The sequence below is a fragment of the Tachysurus vachellii genome, chromosome 9, assembly GCF_030014155.1.
Source record: "Tachysurus vachellii isolate PV-2020 chromosome 9, HZAU_Pvac_v1, whole genome shotgun sequence".
Taxonomy (NCBI): Eukaryota; Metazoa; Chordata; class Actinopteri; order Siluriformes; family Bagridae; genus Tachysurus; species Tachysurus vachellii.
The window spans coordinates 12,807,155-12,828,657 of record NC_083468.1 but is presented as its reverse complement, the minus strand read 5'-3'; the positions used below and the strand labels follow the sequence as shown (position 1 = coordinate 12,828,657).

The 21,503-nt window shown below is 37.3% G+C and overlaps 1 protein-coding gene across 4 annotated transcripts in view; it reads right to left on the bottom strand.

Annotated features, from left to right (window-relative positions):
• Positions 1–759: 759 nt before the first annotated feature.
• Positions 760–21,503, bottom strand: part of alpk3a (alpha-kinase 3a) — a 31,909-nt gene continuing 11,165 nt past the window's right edge. For all 4 annotated transcript variants that reach the window (XM_060877713.1, XM_060877715.1, XM_060877714.1 and 1 more), the window contains 9 exons: positions 16,408–18,697; positions 12,217–12,364; positions 11,893–12,020; positions 11,749–11,784; positions 11,373–11,647; positions 10,781–10,869; positions 1,729–1,946; positions 1,430–1,478; positions 760–1,330 (listed from right to left, as the gene is read on the bottom strand). In XM_060877713.1, the coding sequence (XP_060733696.1) occupies positions 1,009–1,330; positions 1,430–1,478; positions 1,729–1,946; positions 10,781–10,869; positions 11,373–11,647; positions 11,749–11,784; positions 11,893–12,020; positions 12,217–12,364; positions 16,408–18,697 (3,555 nt within the window). In that variant the 3' untranslated portion in view covers positions 760–1,008. The remainder of the gene's footprint in view (positions 1,331–1,429; positions 1,479–1,728; positions 1,947–10,780; positions 10,870–11,372; positions 11,648–11,748; positions 11,785–11,892; positions 12,021–12,216; positions 12,365–16,407; positions 18,698–21,503) is intronic.

Below are 21,503 nucleotides of genomic sequence, written 5' to 3'. Positions count from 1 at the left end.
ACAACATTTGAGCACAAATGTGTGTGTGTGTGTGTGTGTGTGTTTTCAAAGAGCTCTTTGCTTTTACCCATCATGAAGTGTTTCTTGTGTGACACCTTGGTAATGAGACACCTTTTAATAGGCCATCAGTTGGGACTGAACCAGCTGATATTAATTTCCACTGATAAGGGGCAGGATTCCCTTCTAATTACTGATAGATTTCAGGTAGTGTCTTGGTGTTCCATGCCATTTTCCACCTCCCTTTCTTCATGTGTTCAATACTTGGGTTGTTACCAACACCTGTTGACATTGTCATGTAAACAGCACCTTTAGAAATATGTTTACTGAGAAAAATGGTGAGGTGTTTGATACTCATTTTACCCACTTTGGACTAGTATTTAAATCATGTTATTACATCTGGGTCTAGTTTTTGGTTTGTTTGTTTGTTCTAGAAGTGTACCTACATCAGTAATGAAATTAGTGAAAATAGTCTTCTGTCAAATACATCCATTACTCCATTTACTAATATCTATTTTCTACTTAGATTTTTTTAATTCTAATATATTTCATTCATTTCATTCTCATTCATCTTAATATATTAAGATTTGGGGACTAGGAAAGCCTGTTCACCTGCAACATTTTTCCCCATTTTGATGTTTTGGTGTGAACATTACCCAAAAAACCCCAAACTGGAAATCAAGCATGGTTTTGTTTACTAGAAAATCTCCACACACTGACCACACAAGAGATTCATTGTATGGACACACCAAAGACAAAATTGATGGTTAGGAAACTCTATTAATTTATTTATGCATGCTTACTTTACAATCAGGTTTGACCAACATTGATGAACAAGGGCCATTATTTTAAGCTAGCAGGCTTCATATAAACAAAGTGTACATTTTCAGCCATCCAAATTCTAAATTAGATCATAAGGTAATTGAGAAAAATGACTTAAAGTGAAAATTTAAAAGAAAATGCTCTGATGGCTTCTTTATTTTTAACAAAAAAATTGTCTTTACCTCATTTTTACAGATTTGGTTCCATTGTTTTATGTTTGGGAGCAGGGTTGTTCTCCCCATCTTTATCTGTCTTTTTGGCTACCTTGGGACTCTTGGCCAGTTGAGGGTTGCTTGAGACCTTCCTCTGAAGCTGCGGGCTCGATGAATCAGCAAGACCCACCCTACGAGCCAGCATAGGACTCCTAGATGTTTTTATCTTTGACTGCTGCAAAGAATCCATAGTTGTCAGGACCCTCAAGCCTAGCAACCCACAGTAGTAATTGCACTGATGTTGGATGACAAATTCTTCCAATATCTTTGGGGAACCATTATCTGTGAGACTCTGATACCTGTAGTACACAAATGATAAAATGAGAATTAATATAAAACATCCATAACATATTGTAAAATATGATAATATAGTACAGTAGAACAATATATAGACAAACCCTTTGGACCTGGTGACAATCTTAACATTTGTGATCTTTGTGCCTACACCTGAAATAAAACAAATAATGTTTTATTTAAGCAGTTTTTAAACAGTGATCAACAATCTATTTCTAGACATGTGTCGATTATTTGTCTGTGCTCCAGAAAAATGTAGAGTCCCACATAGCCCTTACATACCACATGCAATTAATAAGATTATTCATATGAATATTAGGGCAAAGTATTTGTTTGGAACTATATTCTGCTGGAAGGTAGATCTCCATTTTTATGATAGGTTGAATTGTAGGAGATATCTAACCTTTTAGCTGGGTGACCAGTAGATTGCCATTTGTCCACTGGTAGATCCAGTGCTGAAATGTACAGCATTTCTGCTCCACTTCAGATGTACATTGAGTGAGCAGTCTTCCAGTCTTATCCACAGTGCAGTATGTCAGGTACACCCCCTTTAATTCAGCCTCTATTGTTGCATATGGGATGTTGTTGGCAGGCCGGTAGATCAAATATAATGGAATCACTCTGTTTTTTTAGGACAAAAACATAAAATCAGTGTGTTTACTAATTTGAACTCATACGTATATAGCATACACGCTCTGGTCACTGAGATAGGAACATCTGTACAACAGTATACTGTATTCACACAATTGTCAAATTTGTCAGTTGTGTGGCAACAGTGTAATGCATAAAATCCTTACGTTACAAGTCAAGAGCCTTAGGTAATTTTCATATCAGAGAATACAATAGGAGAAACATTTTTTGTGCCAGGGTTGATATGCTGAGATTTTCATAAACAACAATCTACAGTATAAAGTATACACAGAACGGTATGAAAAAAAAAAACACATCCAGTGAGCAGCTCTGCAGGCAGATTAGAAAAAGACCATGCCTACTTATTTGGCCTACTTATTTGGTGATGATCCAGACCTGAGGTCAGGTAGCTGACCAGTAAAGCAAGCCAATTGCTGAATGTGTCTGTTCCTCAAGCAAACAAAAGTTTTTTTTTAACTACCAAAAAAATTTGTTTACTACACTAATTAACATAAAATATCAAAATTGATGCACAGACAATACTTTTGATTTAAAGCTAAGACTGCTAAATGATCTCTTACAAAGCACTTTTTAAAATTAAACCATAACTGGTCAGGAATTTAATGTATTGTAATTACAAGAAATATGAATTATTCTTAATGTAGTACTAAAATGATACTATCTTCCTGAATGCAGCAGCTTCTTTAAACTAGTGATAAACTAGGGATTGCAGGTATTTATAATGATATTCTAGATGTTATACAAAAATCTGAACATGAAAGTAACTCATTTGTAGTTCTTTATCATAAGATGGCATAAATAATTAAAAATTAAAGTAAAAATCTACTCATTCAATAACACTAATTAGTATTTAAAGATTTAAAGAATTTAATTGGTTGTTTCTGTAGGCAAATTCAGTATTATTAGGCCATAGAATATTTATTTTGAATTAAATACAAAAACATAGTCACACTTCCCAAATCTGAAGCTATGTCAAATTATTACCTTATTTCATTTGTATCTTCTAAATGTAATGTACATATTAATTATAATATATTCACTTTGCCACAGTATTAACCCTTGTATGTTGTTCGGGTCTGTGGGACCCAAATTCATAAACATCAATAGTTTTGAAAAACTTTGCTTCCTTGTAAATTTGTTGATTTTTTTCCACTCATAATTTGATTAAATTTGTTTTTTTTTAAATTACATTTTATTAAAAAAACAACAAAAAACGATTAGCACTTTTATTAAAAAATGTGATGTAATAAAGGCAAAGGGCAAATATTAACGAAATATGCTGTTTATATTGCTTGTAATTTGGATGAGTAAACATCTGTAGAGTATTTTAACATAAAATTTTTGATTGTGTTGAATTAAAAACCCAAAAATGCAGCGGGTCCACCAGACCCACGAACACTGGCTGAGTAACAAAAATACAAACACCATACAAGGGTTAAACATATAATTACATCACCTACTGTACAGTTCTACTGAATATCTGTTACAGTCTTAACTGCAACTCCCCCTCCAAACCACCAGAGGGAACCTCACCTGAAAACTGAGTACTTTCCATCCACTTCCAGGGTTCACAGACATTTAAACTGCACTCATGCCGCATTACAATGCAAAGTATTGCTAGCGATTTTCCTAGATACCGAGCCATTTCATTGTTTTCCCTATTTTGCTTCTCTGTTATTTGTATTTCCATATTTTGCAGAGGGACTCTCTCTAGACAGAGATGGTCTGCAAAGCTGAGAACTTTGCACTGTCCCAGTTCATCGCTAGTTCATCAGGCAACTCACATTCTCTGACAACTAGTTGAGGAACTTTATCTACCTACTGAGCCTTGTGCTGCACCCCTGAGGATCTCAGTAGTGGACAATCAACCTACTGGGCCTGGCTATATTACTCACCAGATGGTTCCCATCACCTTCCAGGAGGACATATTTTACATAAAGGAGTATATTTCTTGCTAAGGACTGCACTGGCTAAGCACACATGATCCACAGGTGTCATAGCAGATCACAGAAATGACCCAATGGTCACCACATTGTCTTGATAACCATGAGAGTCCATCCATTGAGAGTCCTGACTCAGACCGAGAGGTCCACATTTCTAAGGAATACTAAGGAATAAGGAAGGAGAGGAGTTGAAGATCCTGGTGGCTCTCCTCACAGCTCTTCTATGTGAAATACCCTGAAAACTACTAAGGACCACTCTGCTCAAAAGGCCATTAATCAATTAAAACACAGATTTACCACAGCAACCCCATTTGTCATGGAAAGCAATGGTCAAGTACCTCTATCAGGAACTAAGCAGATATCTCAGAACTTGCTGTATCCATGAGCAACAGTTCCTCACCCGGGCCGAATATGCCCAGAATTCTCTAACCTTGCCATTTCAATGTGTCCTGGGCTATCAGAATATTGTGTTCACTTGTGTTATCTTTGACTAATAATTTAGTCTAATATTTAAATATTTAGTATATTTTAATATAATAAAATTTTTATTTTACATTAAAGTGTGACAAATGTGCAAAAAAATAAAAAATCCGGAAGGGGACAAACACTTTCACACCACTGTAACTAGTTCCCTGGTATAGTGTCATACTGGCACCACTTTAAACTTGAATATAAATGGGATCAAACTAAATTGGTAGTACATCAAATTGCATGGATCCAGGGACATCCTAAAATTGTAAATCCTTTCATTTTTATATTTTAATAAAACTGCTGTACAAAGTGTTATACAAATAAAAAGGAAATTCATTCATTCATTCATTCATTCATTCATTCATTCATTCATTTTCTACCGCTTATCCGAACTACCTCGGGTTACGGGGCGCCTGTGCCTATCTCAGGCGTCATCGGGCATCGAGGCAGGATACACCCTGGACGGAGTGCCAACCCATCGCAGGGCACACACACTCTCATTCACTCACGCAATCACACACTACGGACAATTTTCCAGAGATACCAATCAACCTACCATGCATGTCTTTGGACCGGGGGAGGAAACCGGAGTACCTGGGGGAAACCCCCGAGGCACGGGGAGAACATGCAAACTCCACACACAAGGTCAAACCCCCAACCCTGGAGGTGTGAGGCGAACGTGCTAACCACTAAGCCACCGTGCCCCCCTATGAAATTAATTGAAATGAATTATTTATAGACAGTATCTGTAAATAATGGTGATGATTCCACTTATCATGCTGGATTCCTGTCCTGGTGGAGAAATGCTGGTGCTACATTGTTTAAAACAAACAAAACAAAAGCATGCTTAGACAAAGACCTGAAATCCCCAAGGATCTACAAAGGAAATACCAGAGCTGGAGAGCAGGCAAAAGAAGAGAACAAAGCAAGAGGAGATACAAACCATCTCTTCCTTCTGTCATCATGGGAAACCTAAGATCACTGGCTAACATGGTGGATAACAACATCATTTTAAAAGAGCATGTTTTACCAAGCATTTGTTACGTGTTTTATGGAAACATGGCTGTCTGATAACATTACAGACTCTATTGTGGTTTAGCTGGCTTTTGGTTAGTGCCAGCAGAGCGGAATTGAACAGTGAGCACCAAGAAGAAAGGAGAGGGAGTTCTCAATTTGAGTGAGAACATATGATGTAATCTTGGACATATACAGTGAAGGAAATTGTGTGCAGCCCTGACATTTAATTGTTAGCAGAAAATCTTTGTCCATATTATTTGCCAAGAGAGTTTTCCTATACCATAATAATCACCTATTACATTCCTTCTACCGCCAATGTGTCCCAAGCTGCTGACGTCATCAACTCTGAAACTAGGCAATGCGGCACGGCTAAATACTCATGACAATTAACACATAAGGAACAGGTGTGCAGAGGCAGGGAAGAATAGACAAGGGTGGGGCAGACACGTGAACACAGAACGTAAACAAAAAAGCACATGGCCAAAGTCTGGGCTAAATCCTGACAGTACCCTCCCAAACCCCCAGGGTGCGGCTCCCGATGCGCCATTCCCATTTCAGTCACCATATCCGAGGGAACCATGATCCCGGCAAGATCCAGGAGGGAGGAACGAGGCATACAGTGAGGCAGGTGGGGGGAGCAAGGCACATGGCGAGGCAGTGGGGAGCAAGGCACACGGCAGCGCAGCCAGAGCGGGCCGAGCGATGTCCACAGCCGAGCTGAAGGGCCGAGCGTTGTCCACAGCTGAGCTGAAAGGCCGAGCACAACCCCCAACACACCGTGGCCAGACCCACGTCCAGTAAACCAAAATGTGGGGATGGGGCGGGGAAATTCTCCGCCATGGAGCATAAATTAAACAAAAATATCTATATGGCAAAACATACGGCCCCGCATCACCCCCTGTGGACAAGAAGTCAGGTGGCGGAGAAAACAGGAAGTGGAACAGCATCCCTCACCGGCGGGGAGGAATAGACAAGGGCGGGGCAGACAGGTGAACACAGAACGTAAACAAAAAAGCACATGGCCAAAGTCCAGGCTAAATCCTGACAAGATCAAATCACAACCTGGTTCAACCTGGTAAACCCCTGTAAATACCTGCAGTCAAGCAGCAACCAGTGACCAAGAGAAATGTATGGACATGGTCACAGGAGGTTATGAAGATTCTACTGGCTGTTTTGAAAGGATTGGGATGTTCTCTGTAATGCACATGAGGAGGGTGTGAATGAACTTACTGGTGGCATTATTACAACAGATTATGTCCATTTCTGCATGGACAATGTACAGCAGGTAAAGTGAGTATTAAACATGTCATAATTTTTCTTAGTAAATATAGTTCTAGAATTGCTGTTGACATGAAACCTTTAGGCTACCAGATGTCAGTAACTATTTTATTACACTTAAATTAATTTCTGAAATTATTTGGTTTATATTTTTTGTATGGATGGATTACTTGGGTTGTTATTGACATCTGGTAAAAGTTCATTTCAGGAGGCCCTTTAGAAATATATTTACTGAGAAAAATGGTGATGTGTTTAAAACATATTTTAACCATTGTAAGCCTCACCAAGACATTGACATTGTACATTTCTTTCCAAACAACAAACTGTGGGTGACCAAGGTCATCAAGGCACCACTAAACAAGAAGAAGGCTGCCTTTAGTATGGTATTAAACCAACACTGGCTATAGAAGAACAGTTTTGATCATGTTGTTCCTGCCCAACCATACCTTAGCTTCTCTTGTGACTCACACCCATCCCACCACGACAACCCCCCTCTTCCTCCATGCAACACTACCCTTCTCCCCCTCAATTATACCACCATATACCTTAAAACACCTCCCCTGCTCTCCCTTCCCAGTTCATTATCTGTCCCCAATGACTCCTGTCATTCTAACACAGACATGCCCCCCTCATCCATCAGAGCCATTTCAACAGAAGATGTGAAGAGAGAGTTCATTTGAAGCTGCAAAACCTGACAGACTTATCCCACAGGTACAAAGAGGATGTGCTATGAGCCTGAGCGTAATGACTGTACCTGCCCTGTGAAAAACAACATCCCTGGTTCCTTTGCCAAAAATAAACAACCAAGGAAATTCAGTGACTACAGTTCAGTGGCTCTGACCTCACGTCATGAAGTCACTGAATTGACTGCTCCTGAATTACCTAATAATAACAGTTGAACTATTTCTCTTCCCCCCTGCAGTTAACTTATCAGCATTGTACAAAATCTCAAAAAACGCACACCATTTATTTGTAGCAGCAATGATTTCATTAATTATTTCAATGGAAAAATGTATACCATCAGGCAACAAATTCAGACCATTAATTTAATACTAAACAATTTGATAGATACAGTAATGCTGTAGATAGTATTACTGTTTTTGATCAGCACTTAGACTGTTTGACTCCCCTTTGTGTGACTTACATACTGAATCCTTTAGCCAAATGTTTCTTTAAACAGGTAATACTAGTAGCTACTGAAACCCTTCTAAAAATAATAAATTCTTCCCTTAGCACTGGCTATGTGCCAAAATCTTTTAAACTAGCGGTTATCAAACGTCTGATTAAAAAAACCTGACCTTGACCCCTATCAATTGTCCAACTATAGGCCAACCTCCCCTTTATTTCCAAGACCAAAAAAATGTTGTAGAACAGCAATCATTCTCATACCTACATAGAAATAATATTCATGAAATGTATCAGTCAGGATTTAGGCCTCATTATAGCACAGAGTCAGCACTGATTAAAAGACCTGTGACGGGTCTCTTATCAGGGTTGTGTTTTTTTGCTGGTGTTACTTGATCTTAGTGCAGCTTTTGATACCACTGACCATGTGATATTACTTACATTTACGTTTACATTTACAGCATTTGGCAGACGCCCTTATCCAGAGCGACGTACATAAGTGCTTAAATCTCTAACATTGAATACATTAATGCTGGCTCACTAAGTTACATACTTAAGATACCATGAGTTTAAAACATTTGTTCAAAGTTACAATGAAAGTGCCAAAGGTGTGTTTTTTTTTGTTTTTTTTTTTTTTGTTTTTTTAAAATGCAAAAGATAATGAAAGAAGTGCTAGTTGAAGTGTTTCCTGAATAAGTAGGTCTTCAACCGCCGCTTGAAAATAGCCAGTGACTCAGCTGTCCGGACCTCTAGGGGAAGTTCGTTCCACCACCTTGGTGCCAGTACAGAGAAGAGTCTTGTAGTATACTTGCCTCTTACCCTGAGAGATGGTGGAACCAGTCGAGCAGTGCTGGTAGATTGGAGGGTGCGGGGTGCAGTGCGAGGAGTTATGAGGGCTTTGAGGTAAGAGGGAGCTGGTCCATTTTTGGCTTTGTAGGCCAGCATCAGTGTTTTGAATCTGATGCGTGCAGCTACCGGAAGCCAGTGGAGGGATCGCAGCAGCGGGGTGGTATGCGAGAACTTTGGCAGATTGAAAACAAGCCAGGCAGCTGCATTTTGGATCATTTGCAGAGGACGGATTGCGTTCATAGGTAGACCTGCCAGCAGTGCATTGCAGTAATCCAGTCTAGAAATGACAAGAGACTGAACAAGTACCTGAGCAGCCTGTGTGGACAGAAATGGTCGAATCCTTCTAATGTTGTAGAGAAGAAACCGACATGAGCGAGTCACATTAGCAACATGAGAGGAAAAGGACAGTTGATTGTCCATGGTTACCCCAAGGTTGCGAGCTGTGGCTGAAGGGGAGATCAGATCGTTGTGCAAGGATATAGCAAGATCATGACCTGGGGATGAATCACCTGGGATGAAGAGCAGCTCAGTTTTGCTAGGATTAAGCTTTAACTGATGAGCAGTCATCCATGATGAAATTTCTGCCAGACATGCAGAGATCCGGTCAGAAGCTGTGGCATCTGCGGGTGGGAAAGAGAAGATAAGTTGTGTATCATCAGCATAGCAGTGGTAAGAGAACCCATGTGAGGAAATAACTTCCCCAAGAGAGTGAGTATACAGGGAGAAAAGAAGAGGACCAAGTACTGAGCCTTGTGGGACGCCAGTGGAGAGTCTGCGTGGAGCAGATGTCACTCCCCTCCATGTTACCTGATATGAGCGTCCTTCCAGGTAGGAAGCGAACCATTCCCAAGCTGATCCGCAAATCCCAAGACTCCTGAGGGTGGCTAAGAGAGTCTTATGGTTGACCGTATCAAACGCTGCTGAAAGGTCAAGGAGGCTACTTGATAGGCTAGAACATGTTGTTGGTGTTAAACGTACAGCCCTTTCCTGACTCAGGACTTGCAGTATTTGACTGATCATAATCAGTTTATCACCTCTTCTTCTGGACCTACTTCATTAATCCTGATGCCATACCCCTGGTTGGAGTCTTGTCACCCAGTGTGCACTCTGCTGGGGATTGATCTGCATGGACAGCCAGTGACCCATAGATGGGGCCACCCAGAGTCTGCTATGCCTTCTTTGAACTATTGTTGCATTCAGCCAGCTTTATGCTTGGGTCTTTATCAGTGATCTTTTGAAGACTTCAGCAGGTAAAAAATAGTGTTGGGTCTGTGGTGAACTCCTGCTGACCAATTAGTTTATTCAACTACAAACTGTTGTAGGAAGAACAATATTTACATTTACATTATTTACTGTACAGTGTCACCCAAATGAGGATGGGTTTCCCTTTGAGAGTTTCTTTTTTTATATCATCTCAGGGAGTTTTTACCCACCAGTTGTCTCCAGCTTGCTCAGTTGGGATAGATGTTAGAGATATACATATAGTAAATTAATGGTAAACTGTAAATAAATTTATTTATTTATTTGTTTGTTTGTTTGTTTGTTTATGCTTTGAGACAATGTGAATTGTTAAAATCACTATACAAATAAATTGAATTGAACAATTTAAATAGACAACAAGCTCGAATAGACCAAAAACACTGATGCACTGTAGAAAGAAACTGTCATTCCTACCATTGACCATCAATCTCTATAACTCCTAGACTTTATGTAAAGACCTGAGCTGACACAATTAACACTGACCTTATCACTGTATTACTATGTGCACACAATACAATATGTACATTAATATCATACCATGTACAATATCACATTATATCATATCATATATATGTGCAATATGATATCATGTGCAACATAATCTTAATTCTTAAACATATTTTCATATATTTTGTGTGTGTGTAGCTGCATGTGTATATGTGTGTGCTTCATGATTTTTAAAACATTGTGTATTTTGTAATATTTTACTTTCTTTATATCAATTTTTGTAAAATTTCATCTTTGTGTGAAAAATAATATTTGAAAATCTAAAATGTTTTTGCACTGATTCACTTTGAGACAATGGGAAATTGTTAAAAGTGCTATACAATTAAATTGAATTAGAGAAAGAGAGAGACTTACTCTAGTGCGAAACCAAATTTATCAATCACTCTTGTTTCAGCAGCAAAGATTTTGCAGTATTCCCGGACTGTGTTATGGATTTTACATTCCTATGGAAAAAGAAATAGACAAAATATCCTTCTAAACCTTTCTTCAGTACTCCAAATATAATAACAATGAAAGAAAAAAAAAAAACAACAAAATATGGCTTATAATTGCATTAATTTGTAAACACTGTAAATTGTTTAATAAATGTAATTAATGTTAATGAATTAGGAATGAAAAATCCTAACTGTGTGTGTGTGTATGTGTGCTTAATGTTTTTGAAACATGTATTTTGAAATAATTTACTTTCTTGAAAAGTACAATTTTGTCTGAAAAGTACTATTAGGAAATCTAAAATGTTTTTGTATTGAATCAATAATACAGACAGAGTGTGCAAAATAAAACGGTTCATAAAATATGGGGTGAAAATGGATTATAACTGCATTCATTTATAAACAATGTAAAATTAATAATTAATTTTAATGAATAAGAATAGTACTTCCCATAATTGTCACATAACTGCTATTTACTCTTGGTTATGCATTCAGTGAAATCTATGAAATCACACCTGTTTGGTGATCTCTAAATTGATCTCAGCTAAGCAGTTTTCCTCTTTGGTCCCATACACAATTTGGTTTCTGACTTTGACAATGCAGGTGGTTCCTGAATCAAAGATAGGATCCAGACCGTAGATGACCTTGGCTCTGCTGATTTTGTGTGCAATTCCTTCCCCAATGTGCAGTTCTTCCATCATAATGCGACCAAATAGCTTGTTACCCCAGTAGCCGGGGTCCACCAGGCCTTTGTTGAACAGCAAGGGTGTCATCTCAATCTCCTCTCCCACTGAAGAGAATGCATATCAAGACATGTAGAGGATCTATACTCCTAAAACAATAAATTGTCATATGCCAAATTGTAAAACATCTTCTTAAAAATACCCATACCTTCTGAATCATCTTGTATGAAGAACTCAGCCAGTACTGCCAAAGAATAAGTACAAATTTAGGATTTATGCTTAAATTTTCAATACTTTTCATTATTACATCAGATCTTTTCACTGATTAATTAAATGTAAAATGCTACTTTACTGTCTGAGCTGAGTACGTAGTCAGTTGTGTCAGTGCCATAGTCATTCTTGATTGTGCAGCCATATACTCCACAGTCTCTGTTTGATGCTTGAACAATGGCTAGTGCCACTTGACTTTCATCTCCAGCACTAAGACAGGTAAAATCTCATGTCATATAAAACAATTAAGGGACAAATTTACAGCCCATATGGTATTCATGAGCATACAATTTGTATTGCATTCAATGGTATCTTATCTCTTTAAACTAAAATTAATATTATTCTTTTATATGCAATCTACAGTCTCACTTGGAGACAGGATGTGATTACATATGATTAAAGTTACCTTCTTTTAATTTCTGCAATCTCTATATCATCTTTGAACCACTTGATTGTGGAGTCACTGAGTATATTAAAGAATTGACACCACAACTTTAAGTGGTGCAAGGCATCTAAAAAGGGTTCTCCCCTGATCTTGCGGATTACCTGAGGAGCTGAAGGGAGAAAAAATTGGTTGAAGATAAACATTTTATCGTTTTAAAGATTTTATAACCTCTGTCCATTCTAAATCAGTCAATCTAGACAATCTAGTCAGCATTAGTAGTAATGAGATATATAAGTAAGGATTAACAGACAACTAATTTTGCAGTTATACAAAGAAAATAAAGAATGACAGCCTTTCCCTCATAGCCTGTCATTTGAAATGAATAAGATTTTCAGGAGCGCAGTTGCCACAGCGAGGATAAAACCATACCCAAAAGCAGTGATAACAAAACAAACACGGTTTATAGACAAAAACGTGAGTCATACACAGGGAAGAATCACGAGAACTAGGAACATAGTACAGCAAACAAACACTGAAAATAGTAACTAAATATTTCATAAAACAACACTGATAAAGAAAAGACTCTTTTCTTAAAAGCCAAATGCAACACTGAGGAAATAATTAAGCATGGTAATTAACAGAGGTGGAAAATAACAAATTAAATTTAGTCACGTTACTGTAATTGAGTAGTTTTTTGTCTACTTCTATTTTGTAAAATATGTTTTAAAATTTGTAATTTTACTTTTACTTAAGTATGTTTTGATTGAAGTAACTCACATTAGACTCAAGTCATGGACTGCTACTGAAATAAACAATGTTTTTATTTTATAAACTGTAAAGGTCAACAAGCAAATTAATAAATGGTTCTTTTTTGTTTTATCAGTAGCCAGATTATAACTTATATTTTCCACCTAGTTTATAATGCTAATGATATCCCGTTAAAATTTCCACCTGTTTAAATGTAAGTAGGTATATTTATTTTATTCATTTTTATTGTTCTTTAATTTGTTAAGTTGTTTCTTCAATTAAAAAAAAACAGTTTGCGAAGTGCGGAATACAACGGCAAGGGCAACGTCAACCACCGGGCCATGAGCCGACAGTCATCCACAGCCAAGCAGTAGCACCTTGCAACGTCCTGAGATTGGTGTTATCCTGCTGGGGCTGCAAATGGTGGAGTTTTTCTGTCAGGGATGGCAGTGGCCACAGCAAGGATAAAACCAGATGCAGGGATAACCAAATAAACACGGTTTATTAAAAAGACGTGAGACATTGACAGGGAAAAAACACGAGAACTAGGAACATTATACGGCCAAACGAACACTGAAAATACCAACTAAGAAACAGAGTGCATAAAGCAACAACAAGAATGAAAAGAAGAGGACTCTGTGAAACCATTTGCAACACAGAGGGAATAAATAGGCATGGTAATTAAGATGATTAGGAACAGTTGAGTAAAGATGAGCAACACATGTGCTTCCAAAACACTGCCAGAATGCCCCACTAATATTCGGGTAGAGAGTCCTGACAAAGATAAGAAAAAAGTGTAGGTTGTTGTAATGATTCCACAGTTGGAGGCACATGAGAATCCAAATGCTGTAGTTTATTTTCAAGCAAATAATAATGGATGAGAAACAACAAATAATGGAACTCTGCCATTAGGGAGGTTTCAAGGATGTCCCTGGCAGCTACCCATGATGTCCCCAGATGTTCAAACAGTTAATGGGTTTTTCAAATGACAGGTGAAGACCTACGTTTTCTTAAACAAAAAAAAAATGGAAAACAGATTTAGGTTGATGTATCCTAAGTCTGTAACCTAGTGATCCAGACATGTATTACTGTATTTATTGAGAGATACTTGTCCAGGCATCTTATATTGTGCACAGACCTGACATAAATTTACAAAATCCCTTAAATCTAAGCTAAGAGTGGAATCCAAAAGGCATTCTGCACAAAAGCCATGGTCCGCTGAATCCCTGGATGCCCAAGGAGTTATGCACTCACTGCACAGTTCTTTTTGGTGGGATTGTGTGACCAATTGCTTGTCAGCAGACATTTGGCTAATGGTGACTCTTTGAATTTCTTCCATTAAGCAAGGATCATTCAGGGAGGCAGGATAGGCTCAGGGTCTGGAGAATTGCTGTCAACCTCTACAATGAATGGCGAGTCAGGGTCAGGGTGTTTCAGAATGGGAAGTGTGGTAAATCTGTTTTTTAGTCTGTCAAAGGCTGATTGAGCTATCCCATTCCAGCAAATCCTTTTGGGCCCTTTAACAGTAAGGTCAGAGACACCACTTTGGCGCTGTTGTCATGGATGTACCGACGACAGAAACTGGAAATCTCAAAATTTTCTCGACTGATGAAGGCAGTTTCTATTCATCCGTGTCCCTATTTCAAATGAGACACTAGGCACTTTCTCAGGTCAAACTTGGTAAAAATTCAGGTAATTGTTCAAGGTTGATGGCATTGAGCCCTTGGTAGTCAATACAAAATGATATGACCCCATACTTCTTATTAACAAAGAAGAAGCATGCCATGGCTGGAGAGGTGATAGGATGGATGAAGTCTGAGGTCACTGCCTCTTTTGAATCCATGGCCTGAGTCAAGTCATCACCTATGAGTTGGTTGTCTGTCGATATAATTATTATTGCTGGTGAGAAGAAAGAAGCAGGGTCACCTTCTAGTCTCCCTCTTGTTTAGACAGGGTCAGTCAAGGTTGATGACAGCAGAAGCACAGCTGGTGGTGTAGCATGCACTCTTCTGAAGAAACTCTCACCAAGCCCAACTTCATGGGCTTTTCATTGCTGTGAGTGGCAGAACTGGAGGTCTTGCCAACCCTGCCCTTAGCAGGAAGAAGGCTGGTTACATACAAGGTTGTCAAGCTTAATGGCCGGATTAATTAATTAATTATCCTTGCAGGTAAGCTCTGCTTGAAGTTTAGTGTTTAATCCTTCACAAAAAACACCATTCAGTGCAGCTTCATTCCACATGCTTTAAGTGGTGAGCATACAAATCTGCAACAGCTGCACTGACATCTTTTGCCCAGCTGTATACTGAAACACACCATGAATTTGCTGTGAAAAATACCTGAAAGAGTTCCAAATTTGTGGATCACTCTCCCAGACAGCTGATGCTCACTCTAAGGCCTTATCCATACACAGAGACATAAATAATGCCCACATTGTAGGTCTCAGATTGGTGTGAAAAATAAATTATGCGCTGCCACAAAATGCCAGTTTTACCAGATCTGACCTGGATGATGGGAGGCCTTAGATAAACTGTACGAGAGTGTGCAGCATTGTAAGTTGTTCATAATAGGTCTTGAGCATTTCACCTTGATGCATAATGGTGGCCTGTAGCTGCGTAATTCACGCTAGATTCGTTTTAGGCAAAGTATTCTGTAATGGTTCTGCAGTTGTAGGCAGATTAGAATAAATATTCATAGTTTATTTAGAACCAGCAAACAATCCAGGATGAGAAACAAGAAGCAACACACAAAAACATTTACTGATGCAAACAAATCCAGAACAAAAACCTTAAACTTAAAACAAGAAACTGGGAGAATAGGGTCGATAAAAAGTTAAGGCTTGGTATGCAGAGTACTGAAAATACTATGCATTACTCACAATAAGTGAGCTTAAATGTACATAAATGAGGAAGTGAATTTTGATTGCATACACTGCTTAATATTCAACGACTACCTCTGCAGGTAGCCCCATCACAGTTGACTTGCCACCAAGAATTCAACAGCTCACTCTGAAGGCAGCCATTACTGTTGAATCTGTGCACTCTGATATAAATTAATATAACAATATATTAAATATTATTATTTAAATTTGATAAAATCCCTGAATTTGGTTACATTGTTGTATTCCATTAAATAAATATCAATTTCCTAGCCAGCATTCTTTGTTCCTTGATATCACAGGCCATTCTCTATATAGCAGATATTTTACAGTTGTATGAAAGTAGAGTAAAAGTGTAAGAAAAAAATAAAAACAAAATGTGAAATGTAAATTTGACCCAATGATAATGACAAATGCCTGATCAAGAACAAGGATATATACTCTGGGGGAAGCTAGCCACTAAAACTAAATTCTGATTATATAGCTGAAATACAAGAGATTTTTTTTAAGAACTTATTTTTACTATATTGCAACCCTTACCCCCCAAACAATTGTAATGTTTTATGTTTGTTAAAAAGTTAAATTATTACCTTTGTAGGGGTCTAGCATTGCCTTTTGTGTTGGTTTGCTCTGTGTGTTTGACAAATTAGTCTCCTCTGAATGCTCCTCCTTTGGTTTTTGCACCTCCACCATGGTTTTTCGGCGACCTAACATAGGTGAACGTTTTTCCATGTGCTGTGCTTGTTGCCCACTCTGAAGTTGCAAAAAAGCAGCCCTGCGTGCCTGGCTGGGTGACATGTATGGGCTGTCTCTCTTGTTTAGGATGTCTGGGCCATCATCTTCAGATTTTGTTTTGGCTAAGTAAATTTTTCTGCGAGCCCCAGATGCCAGTTCCTCTGGGGTAGCAGAGGGGATAAGAGTAAGACTGTCTCGTCGTTTCATCTTGGGGCTGCTCTCACAGGATAGAGTGGATGTGGGTGTGCTGCCTCCACTATCATCGCCTTTCTTCTCACTTCCATCAACTAATAGGGTCACAGTAGAACCCTGGCTTTCCAAGTTTGGGTTATTCTTTGCCATAAGCTTACGCAAACTAGCTGGGCTAAGTGGGGGAAGTGTTGGTCCAACAGGGGTTGTCAGGCCAAGTTTTTCCATAGCAGGTTTATCTCTTTGACACCTATCAGTATCTACTTCTACTTTTGCTTCTTTTTCTGGACATACATCAGTGGTACAAGCAGTGGTATTTTGAATTGGTGGTAATGCTGAGGAGACATCAGAGCTCAGTTGAGTCTCCAACAAGTTTCTTCTCTCAGTTGCATGTTTTTGCAATGCAGCTTTCTCAACTATTTGATTTTTGTTATAACTAGATACACTTTCAAAATCACCCACAGCCTCACTAATGATAGTCAAAGACTCTAGTACTATTTCCTTTTTTTTAATGTTTTCTGTACTGCTTTCTACATGTGTTTTGGGGTTAAATGAGGATGAATGGGTTTGAATGTTAAGGGCTGCAATGTCTTGATTAACTGTATCTTGAAAGACAGGTTTTCCATATTTTTTCTCCTGCTCTTGAATGGGTTTAATATCATCGGCACATGCTATGCTGATTATAGGGATACTATTGCTGTCATTTTCTCTGCTCAACTCATTACTGACAGATGGTTTTTCACAATCCCCAATTTGAGTCTCTACATATTCTGTTTTAACCCCTGTGGTTTTCTGATCTGATTGAAACCAGTCAGCATTCTTTTCATGCTGAGGAGGCATAACATCTACAGGTTCTGCAAATAACTCCACTCTGTCATCTCTGGTATTTTTTTTTGGAGCTACTAAGGCAGTACCCATTGTCTCCTCATAAAAAGGTTCATTATCTCTATGCATAAATGTAATGTCATGAACTACTGGATGGCTAACTCTCTCATGTTCTGATAACAGAACATCTATTCTAGGGACACTGAATGGCTCCTCTTGTCTGACTTTTTCTGGGACCGTAACCTTGATTTCTGGTGTAAATGGCATAGCTCTCATCTTTGCCACATTTTTGATGACTGTTTCTCGTGTGTCAGGAAGAATTACAATAGGAGAAACAACAAATTGTTCCCTAGACTCAACTGTGTGCTTTTCTGGTAGTACTTTTGAATCTATCTTTGTTTTTTCTACTTTTAAATTTAAATGAATCTTTAGACCCTCCAATTCTGGTTGCTTTTGAAAATGAGAAATTCCTGTACCTTGCTCAGAGATCAGACCTTTGCTATCAACTCTCTGCTTGTTTTCATTACTCATCATTTTTCCTTTACTTTTATCTTGCTTCTTCTTCAGTCTTTCAATACTATCAACCTTTATTGCTTCAGTGTTATTATCATTCTGTGCAATGCTGCTTACTGATTCTAACTTGAGATTATCATGACTAACCTTGTTTGATGTAAACTCTTGAACATTTTCCATAAAACTATTAAGAAACAGAATAGAACTTTTATTTTTTGTAATCATGCTCTCCATCATATCTGATTCTCCATGATTCGTGTCAAGTACTAGGGTTGATTTATCTTGAGAAATGGCACTGCATTTTTCCCTCTCGTCAGCAGTGTCTGCCTCAGACTTATTTCTGAAATATGCTGATTCTGCTATTGCCACATCCATCTTGTTAGTTTCTGTGATGTGGTGACATTCTGCTTTTTTCTTATCCTCACTAATACCGTCCTTTTGCACACAATTTTTGGGCACCAAGAGAGTTGCTCGGCTGACTTGGTTTGACCTGCTTGGCTGTGGCATAGAGGCTGTTGACATCAGACTGAATACTGCATAATCTTCTTGCTTTACAGCTTGCATTTCTTGATCCATGTTAGGTACATCATTATTGGGATCTGTATGGTCATCTGAAGCCTTGTGGAATAAAGACAGAGTTGGTCATAGCAACTTCAAACCCTCAAATGTACTCTAAACCAGAGGTTTTCAATTTTGGCTCTTGGTGGCCCAATAAATGTAATACAGCCAACCAAAGTTCTACATGAAAATTTAGAAGGCATTTCTTTCAAATGTGTTTAGAGACTATGGCATTAATCAAAATAAATCTGTGAATTAACTTAACTTCAAATTTTTTTACTGAGAACAAATAGATAAAGTTAAATATAAAAGGTTAATAATAGGTTTAGCAAAATGTCTATAAAAACCTCTGTGAGAACTAAGAAGTAAGAAAAGGAAGAAGTCAATAATAAGTTAAAAAACAAACTTTAGTATAACTTTAGTATAACTTTAAGTTGATACTCTGCATCTTTAATGTAAAATCTTTAAATGCAATCTTAAATTGACAACTGGTGCCACCATTCATAAGCTGTGCAATTAATTTACATTTATTCAAGAAATTATTTTGTAAATTTGTAAATTTACAAAAAGAATTTGTAGTCATTAGGATGGAATATTGTAATGCAGTTATCTGATTTATAAGGAGTATGCAATGTACAATACTCTTGTTTTATATATTTGATTATTGTTAATGATATATAATAAATTTTATTAATGGACAAACACCAAGAATAGATGTACCACAGAATGTTTACTTACCGAGACCAAAAAATTATTTCCAAAATGAAAATATAAATATCACTTCTTACTTTCAGCTACATTCTCAAAATATCAAGGATGAGAAGCCTTGAGAAGCACTTGCAGTTTCCATCATTCTTTAACTATTCATTTTAATGGAGAACAGCTAGAGTTGTTTCCAAAGTATTTTTCCATCAAATATGCCCTAACACACTGTGTTCTTTAAAGACTTATATTTGCTAACAGCAGTGTGCTTTAGGCAGTAAACTACTTGAGTTTCAATGCACTTGAAGCTTAGGGAAAGTTGTCTTTCTAATGCATATGTGCAGTTGTATGAAGCACTTTTCAGTAACATTTCAGTAACAGATCCAAATCTTTATCATGAAAAATAGTGTGAAATATTATAATATAATCTTTTACATTAAAATGCATAATTATTAATAAATTGTATAAAGTAGTGGAAATAGTGTTTACAAGTAAATTTATCAAATATGGCCTAACACTGTTCTCAACAAATAGTACTATACTGTATATGTTAACATTAATGTGCACTTTAGGCAAACAATTGCATATATGCAGTTGCAGTAAGTACTTTTCAAATACTTTTCCCATCTTTAGGATTTAAATTTAAATGAAAAATTATATTATAAAAATAAACTCTCCTTTATATCTAGTATTGAAAGCAGGAGGGGAGAAGCATCATGTGATGGACTAAAACCCTAACTGAGCTAATCCTTTAACTATTTTGGTTAGATAAGAACATATTTACAAAGATAATTGAACATAATGTGCCCCAGATTTTCCAGTGCCTGGTCTACCCAATACAGCATAAATCTTTTGTAATATTAATATGTATTTTGTAAATTGATGAAAATGAAGAAAATATATATTTTTTGAAAACATGCTTAGTTTACAGCATTTCTTCATAGCTGCCTAAAACCTTCACAGTACTATATATTGATGTTTTATGTGGAACATACTTGAAATATAAAAGGTCACCTTTTTTCCTGTTGTGTTATCTGTTAGAAGACATGATCAGCATTTTATAATATGTTTAAGATAAAATGTTCTGAATCTTGATAGGTGGTTATTAAAATGTGGAAATATATTATTACAAATTAATTTACTTAATTATCAAAACATTTATATATATCGACACAAGCATCTCTTAGCTACATTCAGAGCCTTTTACATATTTGGAAAGGTAATAAAATTGCTTGGAAAACTTTTAGAGTAGGGATGTGTATTTCACTGCTTCAACATCTGCTTTTAAGTATAAAATTAATATAATATAAATTTATATCTGAACCGGAAAACAAATTATTATAATAGACTGGGACCATGTGCAGTCATATACATATGCATGCATAATGAAGCGAATACAAAACAGCTATACAAATTAATAAGTAAATGAAAAAACACACTGTTTTTTTTAATCTACAGCTTTTTTAACTTTTTTCATGTGTTCTTTGCTGTGCACCATTTTGATACCCTACACAAACACGGATTCTCTCTGTGAAAACTGTCACACTGCCTAGTAAATATGCCAATTTTTGCTATACAGTATCTGGATATTTTAATTGCCCAGGTGAACAAAACAAAATAACCCAAAGTAATGACTGAAATATTTCATGGAAAGTTTGCACCAATACAAAACAAGAATCATGTGCACTTGTTAAATGACAAACAGCCCATTAGCTCACAATGACCAACATGCACCAACTGATCACTATGGATAACAATCCCATGCACAACACATTCCAAAGACACATTCACACTCACATAAGTTTTAATGATGCACACTTGTTCTCAATCTCTCTCTCTCACACACAGTGACCTTCTCATGAAAAAAACTCTGGTCCACTACCACTACAACTTCCACCAGGAAACCTACAGGCCTTTAGAACCACCAATTGTTACATCAATCACTGCTTCATACCATATAATCATCTGCTTACAACTCCCTTCTTGCCTACCAGATAAAAACTTTATGCCAGTCCATCTTTAGAAGCAAGCTCATCACAAGGGCACACACAAATTCAGGCACAAAGCATTATGGAACACAAAGAACAAGTCACCTTTTGAAGGTAAGTAATGGTGGCCTTACATGATAACCAACATCCATAGATTTATCTTGTCTTGGCACTAC